Source organism: Crocodylus porosus, unplaced genomic scaffold, assembly GCF_001723895.1.
Source record: "Crocodylus porosus isolate Cpor-Errol unplaced genomic scaffold, CroPor_comp1, whole genome shotgun sequence".
Taxonomy (NCBI): Eukaryota; Metazoa; Chordata; order Crocodylia; family Crocodylidae; genus Crocodylus; species Crocodylus porosus.
In genome coordinates this window covers 97,007,220-97,022,621 of record NW_017728906.1, presented here as the reverse complement: position 1 = coordinate 97,022,621, position 15,402 = coordinate 97,007,220, and the positions used below count along the sequence as shown (strand labels likewise).

At 44.0% G+C, this 15,402-nt stretch overlaps 1 protein-coding gene across 1 annotated transcript in view; it reads left to right on the top strand.

The window, feature by feature from the left end:
- The window catches only part of MYO16 (myosin XVI), a 484,140-nt gene that overhangs the window by 240,098 nt on the left and 228,640 nt on the right, over positions 1 to 15,402 (top strand). Inside the window, exon 15 of the mRNA XM_019529669.1 lies at positions 7,552 to 7,699. Coding sequence (XP_019385214.1) covers positions 7,552 to 7,699 — 148 coding nt within the window. The remainder of the gene's footprint in view (positions 1 to 7,551; positions 7,700 to 15,402) is intronic.

Genomic DNA, 15,402 nt, shown 5'->3' with positions numbered 1-15,402 from the left:
CTATGACCCCAGCTGACTTCCTGCCCTTTGGGCAGGGGGCTGGACTCGATGATCTCCCGAGGTCCCTTCCAGCCCTAATGTCTATAAAATCTATGAAATCTATAAGACAGAGGGTAGCAGTAGAAATTGTTATCATGTTGTATGCCTGCACAAATTGAAATACATAGCCTACTGTAATTCCATTATTAATGAAGTCCCACTTCATTAAGCCACCTTCACTATTTTCTTCAAGTGAAATTTTGCCTGGTTGACACCACTGGAACTGAGACAAGAATCAGAATTGTTATTTTTTAACTTCACAGTTTAAACCCCACTGAGTTTGTTTGTCTGTATGGAAGATCATTGGCGGGAATATTTACTTGGTCTTGTATATTTTAAACATGAATGAACAGTGTAAATATCAAAGGCATAAAATTCTGTTGAGATGTGACTTTATACCTATCATTTATGCAAACAGGACCAAATACACCTGGTTTGTAAACATAACTGCAAATGGCATGATACCACCTTCAGCAAAAAAAATAAATAACGTTTTAAAAACTAATGAAAGCAATATATGAGAGCTAAGCCAAAACAAGTCAGCATAGATAGTACACACTTAAGTGTTCCTGCATTTATGTTGGAGAAAATAAGGTCATAGAACAGTGTCTTGTATTTGAAACAAGTCAGTAAATTTTGCAACAATCCTTTTTTGCCATGCGAGATGGCTCTACAATCTCTGATTGGTCCACCCCTAAAAAAATCTCTGATGCCTTATACAGGCAAAGTGCTTCTTTTAGTAAAAAAAAATCCTGTTATACCTAGGAGCAGAATGGTTGAACACAGTTTTCATCTGGGAGCTTTGGGCAATAAAGGGTGCATTTAAATGTGCATCTTACTATGGAGTTGACTAATTAGCTCCACAGTAAAGCATCACTTTTTACACATGTGCTAGTATTACAATAAATTAATTAATTCTGCTGGTGCAGTTACTTTCTCCATCAAAACGCATGTGTAGATGGTGACAGAGACTGGTTGTGGCACAAGGATGCTAAAGTGCAGGGGCTGCCTGCTGCCCAGCTCCACACTTAGGCACCCTCGTGCCCCAGGCAGCCCCCCCACCGTCCAGTGCCAGCGCCCGGGGCTGTCTGTGGGAGCTTGCTGCCCAGGGCTGCTCTGCCCCAGCTCAACATGCTGTGGTCCCGGGCATGTATGTAGACATTACACCCAGGAGCAGCTGACTCCAGTGCAAACTGCCCTGGAGTTTATTACTGTAGCTTAATTACATGTGTAGATGCACCCAGAGAGCTCTAAAGGTCAAGACTAGGATCGTGAACTTGGTTCAGTAGAAACCCAGCAAAAAAACCCCAGAGGATGGGTTTTATGTATTTTTAATAGTTGTATTGCTGAAGAGGCATGCTGGAGCTGGAGTTAGCTGGAGGTAGCTGGAGTTTCCTAAAGGACTTAAGAGCTTCATGCCCATATAGATTTTACTGTTATAGTGCAGTCAGGAGGTGAAGAGAGTATGTATAACCAGAGCCAAGTCCCTGTCCAACAGGATGTCAGGCAGTCCCTTTGTCAGCTGGAGACAGTAAAAAAGATGCTACTGACAGATGCTGTGCAAGAACTGAGCATCAGCAAGAATCCAGGAGAACACATAACCTGTGGGTCGTGAGGTCCCAAAGTTCCCTGGTATCCTCATGAGAAACTAACAGTCTGACCTTCAGTGTCCATCAAAAAAACAAAATCTCCAAACCTTGCGGATGAAGCTTCATGCACTCATATTGTATAAGAGATCTATGTCACATGGAGGCACCAGATAATGATGTAAATTTTAGAAGCATCATGGGTATGAAAGTATTTTGTGGGAAAAGGATATAAGTTCCTGGGTCTTTTGACAGCTGACCTGTTAGTTGTAAGGCAGTAGAAGAATGTCATTCAGCTCCTTCAGAATCTGAAAAAATGTCTAAGTTAAGCCCAGAGGAAATCAAGTCTTAACAGACTCATTCTCCTCTGAGTTTCATACCACCCTGTTCCCAGTCCTCTCTTTTAGAAACAAAGCCCTACTGTCTGAGAGTAGGCTCTATAGTAATAAAATGTAAGGCTACAACTTGATCCATCACATGAAGCAGAATTGAGTTACTCCTGAATGCACAGCACAGGAAGCAATGTCAAAAACATTGTTATTAAAGTAAAAAAAAAACCCTTTCAATTCTCCATGTTTCTAATTTTTTGTTATACAAAGAAGCTAGAGCCAACACAGCCCTCTGATGTTTTTTATACAGTGCTAAAGCACTAAGCTATCAAACATAATTTTTTCTTTTGCAACTGTTCCATGTAAAACATCAAGGTCTTTGAAAGACAGGGAAATGTAATTTCAAAGATGGTATTGTTGAAGAAGGAGCTGCTATCCACACTTACAATACAAAATCTGCTTGCAAATGTTGTAGCTGTTCCCTAGGTCAAGTATCTAAATAGAAATTTTCTCACATCTTTAGCCCCTATATCTTTTACATAAACATAGCAAATCTTTGCTTTAGAACTCTATTATCTCTCCTTACCTGTATCAGTATTATTTTCCATAGATTTATAGAGTGTATCAGTCCTCTGTTTAGAACAATAGCATGACAGTATTAGTTTTGTTTCTGAATTCCGTTAAGCTCCATTAAGATCTTGATATTTTTTATTCACGCTAATCAGGAGCTTGATAGCTCTTAATGATTCTTCCTATTTTTGGAGATGAACTAACTGATAGTGTTGGCATGTACATATGTTGTGCATCATTAAGGTTAAATCTGTTAATCAAGATTACCCCAACACACTTGTTCGTTCTTAGGGTATTTAGGTGGTGTTTAAAAATAACGACTATTGCATTTTCTTATATTTTGGGAACTTCATTGGATACAAACAGGGCTAAAGAAATAGTTCCTCTGTGTGAATTATCAGGAGGATTAGATTTATTGAGAAATAAAGACCACAATGGAGGACTAACATGTGATGTAATGGGACAAACATAATGAAAGGATTCTGATTGCGGTGCAGCTTCTACCTTCCCCTCTGCCCCGCACTGTATTAATGTATAATTTCTGAAAGTTACGTTGGGCACGTCCACACAAGACAATTTACTAATCTACTGTGTAGTGAAGCATCACTGTCTACATATGCAAGGCATTTAATGCTCAGTAAATTAGACTACTGTGCAGTTAGCTAATACCGCTAGGTACTAGATTAACTAAGCAGTAGTTACTGTGCAGTAGAACCCATGTAGATACTGACCAGAATCAGATTTGCTCCTGGTCAGCCTAGACAGCAGGGGGCCACAGGGATAGGGAGCCCTCTGTCCCTAGTCTGGGCACTGCTTACCTCCCAGCTCTTCCAAGGAACTGGGAGCCAGTCAGTGCAGGGAAAGGGGAACCCCTATCTCAGCTCCCAACTCTCAGTGCAGAGCTGACTCTTCTGGGGGACAGGCAGGGTCTGGGAACCCAGTCTCCATCCACCCCCAGAGCAGCTCTGTGTGGCCTATAGCTGGTTGCTTGTGGGGGCTAGGTTGCCATCCCCCACTGCCCTCCGAAGTGGCCAACTCCATCCCAAACAGGGTAGCTGCCAGTGAACCCTATGCCTCATCCACCTGGCAGATGGCTTGCCAGCATCTGCTCCAAACCCAGGACAGCTCCCAGTGAACCCCTTGCTGTGCAGAGGAACCCCACTCAGCAGGGGGCTCACTGGCAGCTGTGTGTCTTAATGGGCCCACGACCAGGAGAGCTCTGCCTAGTGCATATCAGATCCCCCTCCTGATGTGCATGGGGCCAGGAGACAGCTGTTGCTGCAGCCAGAAGAGCTCTTCTGACCCTGTGTTCATAGGGACCAGCTGCTGCAGGGGGGCAGAGCTGCCTCTGGCTGCTGCAGGGGGAATAGAGCAGGGTGGGAGCAAATCTGCTCCCATGAGGGATCACATGTAGATGTGCTCCCCAGGGAAGTCTTACTTTGCACTAAAATACTAATGACAATTAGTACATGTAGATGGGCCCATTTTGAAGCAACAGTCATAGAAGCAACATAAAAGCACAGCCCCTTTCTTCCACACGGGTCCACTTTCTTTTACTACAATGACAGCAAGGTAGATGAACAATATGAGTTTTTTTATCGGTTCTTGGACATTAGAAGATCACCTTTTCTTTAGTGAATTGAGAATTATTGGATGAAGTTCTCCTGGGATGATTAAAAGGGCTTGAGGACTAAATTACTAGTCCTGTGCCACAAAAGAACCATACAGCCCTACACTACCTGTCCTGATATCTCTACTTAGAAAACAAAGCCCTAATAATGGGTTTTTTGTAACAAAATGTTTTTTAAAAGTTCTACTTCTGTCTTGGTGTTTCTCCATGAGACTCTTTACTGTGCAGTAAACTAATCTACACTAAAGCATCGCCATCTACCATATTTCACAGTGTAAAAGTTGAATTTTGAAGCTCAATTTTGGGGTTTTAAAAATCAAACTTGACTCATACACCATGCAACATCAAAAAATCAGGCACAGGGCTGGGCTTGGCACTCGGCTGGTGCAGTCCCATCCCCTGAGTGACAGTGCCTGGACTGCACCAGCACTGCATGCTGGGGATGAGGCAGCACCAGCTGAGTGCTGAGCCGAACCAAGCCTATTCCAATCCCCATCCCCATGCCCTGCGAGCGGTGCCGGGCTTGCAGGGGATGGGTCCGCATCACCTGAGTGCCAAGCCCAGCCCCATCTCTTGCAAGTGGCCCTGGGCTTAACATTCAGCATCACTGCTCACAGCAGACAGGGCCAGGCTCAGGACTCGAGTGGCACGCCCTCACCCCCTGCGAGCCTGGTGCCACTTACAAGGGATGAGGACAGGGCCAGGCTTGGTGCTCAGCTGGTGAGGCTCCATTCCCTGTGAGTGGAGCTGCTGCAGCCCAGGCAGCACCACTCACAGGGGATGGGGCCATGCTAGCCAAGCACTGAGCCCAGCCCCGTCACCGTCCCTATTCCCTGCAAGCAGTGCTAGGCTCAGTGCTGCTCACAGGGAATGGGGACAGGGTTGGCTCAGCTGGGGATGCACCGCCTACAGGGGACAGAGATGAGACCAGGCTCAGCACTCAGCTGGCACAGCCTCAACCCCTGTAAGCGGCACTGGGGGATGGGGCTGCACCAGCCAAGCATTGGGCCTGGCCCTGACTTATATACCATGCCTATGGAAGTCCTTACTTTTCAAATCGGAAAGCTGGTGGTTGACCTATACACTGTGTCAACCTATATACCATGAAATATAGTACCTATGTGCATCGTTTGCTGCCCAGGAAATTAGTGTACTGTAGATACAGGTAGCAGATTAACTATGCAGTACCTACTGCACAGTAGCACATATGTAGCCAGCTGACTCAGAGCGATTTGCTCCTTATTAGCCCAGGCAACAAGAGGTGGGCAAACTGTCCTCGCCCATGGGCATCTGTTTCCCTGTCCTTCTCTCTAATTTACCAGTCAGGGTATGGCCTGGGAAGCACCTGCTCGACGGAGAAAACAGTTTCCCTGCCTAGTGCCCCATTCAGGACATGGGCTGGGAACCAGCTGCTTGGGAAGGAGACAGTTTTTCAGCCCCATGCCCCAATTGGCTGATTGGGGTGCAGGCTGTGAAGCAGTTGCTCAAGGGAGGGGACACTGACTGGCCATCAAGACATGGGGTTGGGAAGCAGCTGCTTGAGGGAGGAGCTGGGAGGCAGCTGCCCTGAAGGTAGGACATCTCCTCTTGCCCTCTGGAGCCCAGGCTTTACCCTAGTGCCCTCTGACAACCTGGGCCTGGCACCTGAGGGAACCTGGAGCTCCCCCTGGATGCTGTAGGGGGTCAGAGCAAGACAGGAGTAGCCCTCGCTGAAATACTTCCAACAGGTGCACATGCAAACACACTTCCAAGGAAAGCTTGCTGCTCTTTATTTCACTGCTCAGGAAGCTTACAGTGCATTAATAGTACATGTAGACACACCCTCTATGCCCAAATTGCTTTGGTTCTGGTAAAAGTTAGCATTTTAAGCCTCTCACTTGCTGTAGGGCCTAGTGAATCTTGAATTCTTTCCTACATATTGTCACAGCTTCAGAAATGTGTGGAAAATGGCTCCACTCAAAAGAACCTATAACATGTGCTTAGGGTATTTTCTTAGTCAGTGGGAAGCCTGAATTCGAATTTCCACAGGCAAAGAAGGAAAAATAACCATTTTTTGGATGTAGTATGTAAGCATTATAACCATTAGATCATAGTCTAAAAGGATTCCTCCTCCAGTTGTGCCTTAATAGTGACCACTGCTCTGGTTTTGAAAGATTATAGGTGCTTACCTTTAGAAGACAATTTTGAGCTATAAATTCTGAGTCAATGGCAAACCTCTCTGTTGTTAAGATCATAATGGATTTGTCTGCTAGGGGAATCAGCTGTTGTATTTGGCAAGACGAAAAAGTGACCAGTTATATGATGACAGTCATGTAGCAGATAGTGTAGCTATCATTAAGTGTTGTCCTCCTCACTGATGACTCTTTTTCAAGTGATGGTTTTCTATGACATTGCATACAGTTCACCAAGAATCCCTATGTCAGCCCCTCTCTCAGCCTGGCACATAGTGCAGCCCTACCCTTCATGATGTGGAGCCAGACCAGGTTGCTGTGAGCCTCATCTACATATAAATTTTCAGAGCATCTCAGGATTTGTGACAGTCCTGAGTGGGGGCTAATTAGCACACATCCTTTGTGGGCGATATCTGAGCAGTGTTGAGCAGCAGCGCACACATACGGAATAGTGCTGAGCTGAGCTGTGAGGTCACCGTGGCTTGAAATGTTGACGCTCATGGGGCTCAGCACCATCAACTATGTGGTATATCACGAGCCTTTGGCTTAATATCATGCATAGTTTATACTAAATATAAGTAAGTGCCAAAGGGCTGGTCAAAAGTGTTTATGGAGAATCTGTGCTAAAACAGGGAGCAGTTTCAAGAAAAGGTAACATGCATCAATTCTAGATAAACTAAGCGCATCGGTAGTGTATGCAGAATGTGACAACTATGTTTAATTTCAAGACTGTTTTCAAATTTGCTTCTCACTTCTGTGTGCTCAGGGAAAGCAATAAGGAGGGGGAAAGGGGCTATAAAGCAAAGAAGTTAAGGGAAAGCAGAGGGCAAAGGGCCTACCTGTCCCCCCCAGGTTTATTTTCCCTACTGTAGCAGTGAGAGTGGGACAAATTCAAGGCAAACTTCCAATAATTAGATTCTATACCTGAAAAACTATAACTAATTGATACATTTTCCATATATGGAATCTAATTATTGGGGCATTAATCTTGCAACATAATCATGGTCATCTTCTATTTGAGTAATAGGGTATATAACCACTCTGATTTTAGCAGAAGTGTTTATAGTGTTCTTTTATCAGATTTATATTTATTTTTAACTTTCATTATCGGTTTGTTTTATAAGAAGTAAATGGTCTGTATTTCAATTTTGTGATGGCTAATGATACTGCTTGCCTAATTAAAACAGTATTTGTAGTGATTCATTTGTTCTGTTTTTTTTAATCAGCTAGAATTTATACGTACATGCTGGAGAAGTCCCGTATCATTACGCAACCTGTCAACCAGAGTAATTTTCTTGTTTTCTACCTGATGATGGATGGATTGTCTGCTGAAGAAAAGTACACCCTGCACCTCAGTAATTTGTCTGCATACAGGTAAGGGAGCGGTACATATATATTTATTTAAGGGCCTGACTCTGAGGAGAAGAAACTTTTTATTGATATGAATTTTGTTTCCTGTTCTTGAAATGGTGCCTAAAGTTCTTGTTTCTTTTCAAGTACTTGTTCATATGGATTCCACTTTATGTGTGTACAGATTCTTTTGCCTATTGGAAACACTGGCTGGAGGAAGATTTTTTCTTTTCTTTTCTTTTTTTTTCTTTTAATCTACAACAGAACTGATAAAAAAAAAAATCCAGTGGAATGTTCTTTCTGTCCAACTGCAGCTTCACTGAACTTGAAACTTTCTGCAGGAATTTGTTGATGCCGATGAAATTTCATTTTGAAATAGATTTTACTTGCTCTTCCTGTTATTCTACTTTGACATTTATTTTATTCCATCTTATAAAAATGACATGGAATAGTTGAAGATTAAATGGAATGCTTGAATTTTACTGAAACAAGATTTTGGGTCTATTGAAAATTTGTTTTAACAAAAAATTTATTTCCTGAGACAATTCAAAATTTAACACTGATTTGGAATGAAAAAAAAAATCCAAATTGGAGAGTGTGCCTTTCTACTTTTCATACAACCTCTTCATCTACCTTGAAGGACCTTTCACATGCAGTATTGTTACAGCAAGAGATGGAATCCTTTTTTGAGCTTGGGGAGGTCAACCACTGAAGTTAATATTTCTCAGTTCCAAAAAATTCCATCCTGGGCAATCCATGTGTCTAAAGCTTCACTGTGGTTTCAAGTTCAAGGTGGTGAAACTGAGCTAGACCCAATAAAAGACTAGAAGCACATAACTTTTTGCCACTTCCTCCCCTTTCCCTTATGACCAGCATAGAATCCAGAATTCACAGCTAGGCTCCATACTCAGTGCCTGAGAATAATTTGGTGCTTTGGAAAGGCAATCTAAAAAACCTGTGCACTAAATAAAGAGCCATGTGAAGCCAATTGATAGGAAAGCTAAGAGCACCAATGTGTTCAAAAGTTCACCGCCTCTCTGGAGTGCAGCTGCTTCTGTCAAGGTTGTTTAATGTAAAATACTGTATTTACCCGAATACAAGCCAACCTTGACTTTAAGACAACCCCACAATCACTAGATTCTATACATGGAATGTTTTAAAATTAATTATAATTTTCCATTTATGAAATCTAATCATTGGAGGATCATCTTAAGTTTGCCCCCCCACCCCCACCCCACTACCGCAGGTGGTAGGGTAGAGGTAATGAGGTGGGGCAGTAAAGGGTCAGTTAGTGGGGAAGGCAGCAGGGGGCAACATGGTAGGGCAGGCATTGGGGAACAGTATTGAGGCAAGCAGTAAGGGGCGGTGGGGGACAGGCAGTAAGGGGGCAGTGGTAGGGGGCAAGCAGTGGGAAGGCTGTAAAAGGCAGTGAGAGACAGACAGCTTGCCACCTGCTGCCTGCCCTCCCCACTTACTCCTATTGTGCCTGCCTCCCCATAGCTTCAGCCTGCCCCAATCCCCCTTCCCCTGCCTGCCCTCCCCCTTCCATGCTTCTTGTGCCCCATGCAGCTTCAGTCTTCACCCGCCACTCTCTCTCTTATCTCCCCCACAAAGTCTCTCCATCCCACCTACCCCTTCACCCACTTACCTTTGCTCTCTGATGGTAGGCTTCATCTGTGCTATAGCCTGGGACATGGAGCATGGTTACAGCCTAGCCCTGCAACAGCAGCATGGAGCTGGCACTGTTTCTACAGGGCTTGGCTGCAGCACATATGCCATGCTTCATACTCCAGACTACAGCAAGCACAGAGCCTGCCATCATGGACCAAAGGTAAGGAGGAGTGTGTTATGGGGGAGGGAGGGGAGAGGCTGAAGGGGAATGAGGAGAGACTGAGTGTTGCAGCAGAGGAGTGGCAGAGCATGCAGATGGAGTGGGGAGCTGGTTGGAGCTGCAGCTACAGCTGTGGTTCTGGCTCTGGCCCCAGCCCTGGGTTGGGTCCGGAGCTGCAGCAGCTGCCTTCCCCTCACTGCCTCATATTCAATGTAAGGCAAGGGGCTTTCCCCATGTTAAAGGGCAGGGGGAAAAAAATCATCTTCTAATTGAGTAAATATGGTATAAAAATGATGATTGGATCAGAACCCAGGACATTCCCATCCTAGGCAAGTGCTCTAATTACGAGAATACAGAGTAATGCTCCCTCTTATGATCTCTCTTTCTGGTTCCCATGCATCTTACAGTCTTCATGGTACTAGCTTCAGTAGTCCTTCTCCCTCTGCTCCTCTTCCCCCACCCCCCATACAGATTCATATACTCAGCTGAATCCATACCCTGGTGATTTAAGTCACTCTCCTGAAAAGCAGCAGATATGTCTTTGAACCCTCTCAGGCTGAGGAGGGCTGGGGACTCAGGTTTCCCACAACTTGCATGGGTGCCTAAGTCATTGGGCTATTACAGAAAAGATGGTTGTTGGTACTACTACAATCTTCCAGTAGTTTTGATTTAGAAGGAAAGCAGTTGCAACTGCATTTCGTACAAGACCTAATCCTGTCTACTTGTGAGAGACTTGGCGAGAATGTGCTTGCTTATCAGGCACTTCAGAAAACTAAAGCTCACTCCACTTTGTTTCTGGATCCCAACATAGCTCATGTCTAAGCTAATTGTAACTGCTGAGGCTGAGAGAGTTCTGGACATGAAGTAGAAATCCGGCTATAGGCATGTAGGGAGTTTTTGCATTAGAGAGAGTGGTGTGGCTGGTGAGTTTTAGGGATCTTCAGGGCTAGGCAGTGGGTGTGATTTGGAATGAGTTTTGGACTCATTTGCCTAATACATACCCAAGTCCTCTTTTAGGTTCTTAAGTCTTTCTTTGTGATCTGGAACTATGGCTGCTGGGCTCCATTTTTCTTGCAGATCCTCAGGATCACATCTCTTAACCCAAGTTGTCTTTTTTCATGCACCTCACAGGAAATACTTCATATTCCTTACAGAAATATCTTGCTACCAATGCAATCCTGTCCTTCAGTCTTCTAGAGCAGTAAGGGTGCTCATTAAATACTTGTTAGTTATAGCAGCTCAAATAACCATAGAGCTTTTTGCCACAGAAGCCTCAAGGGCAGCAAGAAAGATCTACTCTTAAATTAATTTAAAGCGTAAATCAAAATTCTTCTTATTAGAGCCATATTAGATTCCAGGTTAGTGAGAGCTGGTCTTCTACAGGAAAGATTTCAAACTCTGCTAGAGTTCATTAACAATCTCCAGGGTCACTCATAACATCCTAAACAATATGCCTTAGACTTTGGGGTCATCCAGCCTCATGTATTTCTGTGATGGAGTGCCAGACTACACCCACCATACACTAATTCTAACCACAGCTATATGGAGCATTTACCCAGAGGGCATCCGCAAGAGTTCATTAAATTGTTAAACCCATGGGAAGACCCTCTGATGGAAATTACCCTCCTCTTCACCTCACCCTACAACACTCTGGTAACAGAAGCCTTGACTCAGGACTTATCTAGGTCACCATCAAAGTTATGGTCCCCTTCATAGAAATCTGTCCTGGCATGTGTTTTGTCTCTTTAGGAATCCACAAAGTTCTGCTAGACGATATGCAGCTGTGTATGATGACAAGAGACAGGTCAACTCCATACTGCCACCAGATCACACTACTGGCTCTGCACCTTCCACGCATTCAGAATTCACTAGCAGATCACCTCAGCAGCTAGGTTTCAGACAATTATAAATATATGATCAAAGCTTCTATCTTTCATAGCATCTTTCACAAATAGGCATACCTTTCAGTATCAGAACAAGAAATACCAACAGTTTTCCTTCAGATATCCACTGAGAGAAAGCATTCAACTGAAATTCTAAACCAAAAGAGGAAACTGTGGACCAGACTGTTGTGTGATGATAATGATATATAACTTTAAATTGAAGATATTTTGTGTTTGGGCATTGCAGCACCAGCTACCCACCTCAACATTTGTATTGACTCAAAGCAGTATTGGACTGTTTATTAGTTCTGAAAGAGTCTGGATGTCATATTAGTTTTATAAAGAACTATAGCATGCTGCCTTTAGAACAGGTGTTAACAAACCTGCTCCTTCTACTGCCTGTTAATAAAAACTGCCATTGCATCACCTCAAAGAGTTTGGGGTTGGGGTGTTCAGGCACTCAAGGCAGGCATCTTTTAAACAGCATCCCCTGTGAGAGGTTGACTGTCATATCTCGTTGCCAGCTTTTGGCCAGTTTTTCAGAAGTCCATGTGAACCAGTTTCTTCATGCTGTACTTTTCTTTCCCTCATCTCACTCAACGATGAAACTTGGCATACAAAGGACATTGTCATATTACCTAAACAGGAGCAAATCATTTACTAAAGCACCACACTGTTTATGGTCTTTGCTAATAAGATCACAGTTTGGCCTATACCCTCACAGAGATTATTTAAATGGGTCACCAGCTATTTAAAAGCATATTGTGAGTTAGTCAAATTAGATCTACCTACTTATACAGAAATCGTTCTACTAAAGTTTAAGCAGCCTCTACTAAAGTGTCTCATACCACAAATATCCCTATTTTTCAATTATGTAGGCAACTCATAGAGCTCAGATCATGCATTTATGAGTCACTATTCTTTGGTTGGCCTGACTGGATTCACATTTTGATAGTACTGCACTGTAGGGAGTTGTTGAATAGAATTTCTAGTATCCATGAGCAGACCTAGGATTTACTAAAGGGTGGTGTGACACACTGCCCCTCAGACTATGGGGGGATGGGGCTTGGTGTGCCCGAGTGCTGTACAGAGAGCTGGGCTTAGCAGAGGACAGTTGTGGCAGTGGGTGAGTTCCTTCTAGCAAGTGACCCCTGCTTCTCCTTCCACTCCCTTCCCCCCACCCAGCGTTTCCCACTAGTTGGGAACAGGTGCTTGAAGGAGGAACCCAGACACCTCTGCTACTGTCCCTGGCCAAGCCTGTTTCCATGTGTCCTTTCCTCACAGCCCTGGACCACAGCAAGGCAGGAGCAGCTCTGGGGGTTCTCCAGTGCCTGCATCAACTGGGCAATGTTGGTGGTAAGAAGCAGGTTCCTCCTACTAGGCCTTGCTCCCATCCAACAGGGGACATTGAAATTGGGGCTGGCAAGAGCAGGTCCAGGAAGAGAAAACCCATATATTGCTGCTGCTGGCTCCTGGTGAGCCTGGCACTCCATGCAGGTGCTCCTCACAGCCCATTACTGGAGCAGGGCAGGGGTACTTCTGGGGTTCTCCACATAGCTAGATCACCTGGGGACAGCAGTGGCAGCAGTGGAAGTGGGTGCAACCATAGTGGCACATCCCCCTAATTCAATCTCTACTAGTATCCTTCAGCAAGCGGACAAATGACTGATTGTTAGTGACTGAGAGTAGAATCATAGAAAAGGTTGGAAGGGACCTCAGAAGGTCATCTAATTCAAACCCCTGCTCAAAGCAGCACCATCCCCAACTAGATCATCCCATCCAAGGCTTTGTCTAGCCAGGTCTTTATAACCTCCAAGGATGGAAAGTCCACAACCTCTTTGGATAGCCGGTTCCAGTGCTTTACTACACTCTTAGTGAAAAAAAACCTTCCAATATCTAACCTAAACTTCCCTTGCTGCAACTTGAGCAACTTGAGACTGTTGCTCCTTGATCTGTTATCTGCCACCACTGACAACAGTCTAGCTCCATCCTCTTTTGAACCCCGCCTTCAAGTATTTGAAAGCTGCTATTCAATCCCTTCCCAGTCTTCTGTGCTGTAGATTAAACAAGCCCAGTTCCCTCAGCCTGTCCTCAGAAGTCATGTGCCTCAGCCCCCAAACCATTTTTGTTGCCTTTGACTGGACTATCTCCAATTTGTCCACATCCTTTCTGTAGTGGGGAGCCCAAAACTGTACACAGTACTCTAGATGTGGCCTCACAAATGCTGAAAAGAGGGGATTAATTACTTCCCTTGACCTGGTGGCAACACTCCTACCAATGCATCCCAGTATGCCGTTAGCCTTCTTTGCAACAAAGGCACACTGTTGGCTCATATTCATCTCCTTGTCCACTGTAACCCTCAGGTCCTTTTCTGCAGAGCTGCAGCCCAGCCAGTCAGCCCCAGCCTGTACTGGTGCATGGGATTGTTCCGTCCTAAGAGCAGGACTTCGCACTCGTCCTTGTTGAACCTCATGAAATTCATTTTGGCCCAATCCTCCAATTCACTTTGAATCCGAGTCCTACCCTCAAGCGTTATCTACCCCCCCCCTTCCCCCCAGTTTGGTGTCATCTGTGGACTTGCTGAGGGTGCACTCTGTGCCATCTTCCAGGTCACAGATGAAGGCATTGAACAAAACAGGCCCTTGGACAGGACTCCTAAGGCACTCCACCTGATACCAGCTGCCAACTAGACATGAAGCCATTGTTTACTACCGTCTTGAGCATGATGTGCCAGCCAGTTTTCTAGCCACATTACAGTCCATTCATCCAGCCTGTACTTCCTAAGCTTACCTGTGAGAATGTTGTGGGAGACTGTACCAAAAGCCTTGCTAAAATCAAGGTACACCACATCTACTGGTCTTCCTGTGTCTACAGAGCCAGTCATCTTGCCCTAGAAGGCAATCAGGTCAGTTAGGCATGACTTGCCTATGCTGCATCCATGCTGACTCTTCCTAATAACCATCTTCTCTTTCAAGTGCTTAGAAATGGATTCCTTGAAGATCTGCTCCATGATTTTTCCAGGTACTGAGGTGTGGCTGCCTGGTCTATAGATCCCTGTATCCTCCTTTTCCCCTTTCTTAAACATCGACACTGTGTTTTCCCTTTTCCAATCATATGGGACCTCTCCTGATTGCCATGGGTTTACAAAGATGATGGTCTGCCATTTCATCCAGGTAAACAGTCACACAAAGAAGAAAGGATGGTTACTTAGCTCCAGCACCTGTTCTTTGAGATTGTTACTCATTCCATTATGTACCCTCTTTGCCTGCTGTTCTGGGGTTCTAAATTATTCAAAGAGTTGTGGACCCACTTTTTATGCCATTTGGTATAGGGGGCTGAGAACACACATGGTATAGATGCAGCTCCAGCAGTCAATGCTGACCCAAAAAATTGTATCTTGCCTGCATAGCACATATACACACTGTGAATGGAATTAATGTGGAGAACAGATCTTGAAGAACTACAGTTACTCTAAAGTAATTGTTATTTTTCTGTCTTAAATTGGCTATTTAAGTGCTTAAAGTTTAATGATATATAATTAAAGTATTCAATTTTATATTCTAATTTAGTATTTAAACTATGCTAGATAATATAGTTGAAACAATGATAATTAAAATGATCAGAAATGGGTACTTTGTTTCAGTATTTAAATGTTTCCTTAAGGATTCTTCAGTTAGCTTGTTCTATCGGCCATGGTGACTGGCATATAAATAAAACAGCTGTCCCTGGTTTTCAGGTGTATAAAGAGTCTGATATAATTTTCATTTCTGATAGAAAACATTTATCTTCACTTCTTATATTTTTGAAGCTCATATATTTAAAGGAATGGTTTGTAATATTTTAAATTCTTCATCCTTGATGTTTCAATATATTGCCACCATTTCAGATGGAATTGGCTTACTGCATCCATTTTTAGTCGAACCTAAGACTCCTTTGCTTCACAAAAAAGGTGACTTCAAAAGAAAAAAAGTTATTTTTTTCTCCAAATTTTTGTATGTCAAAGCCTTTGAAGA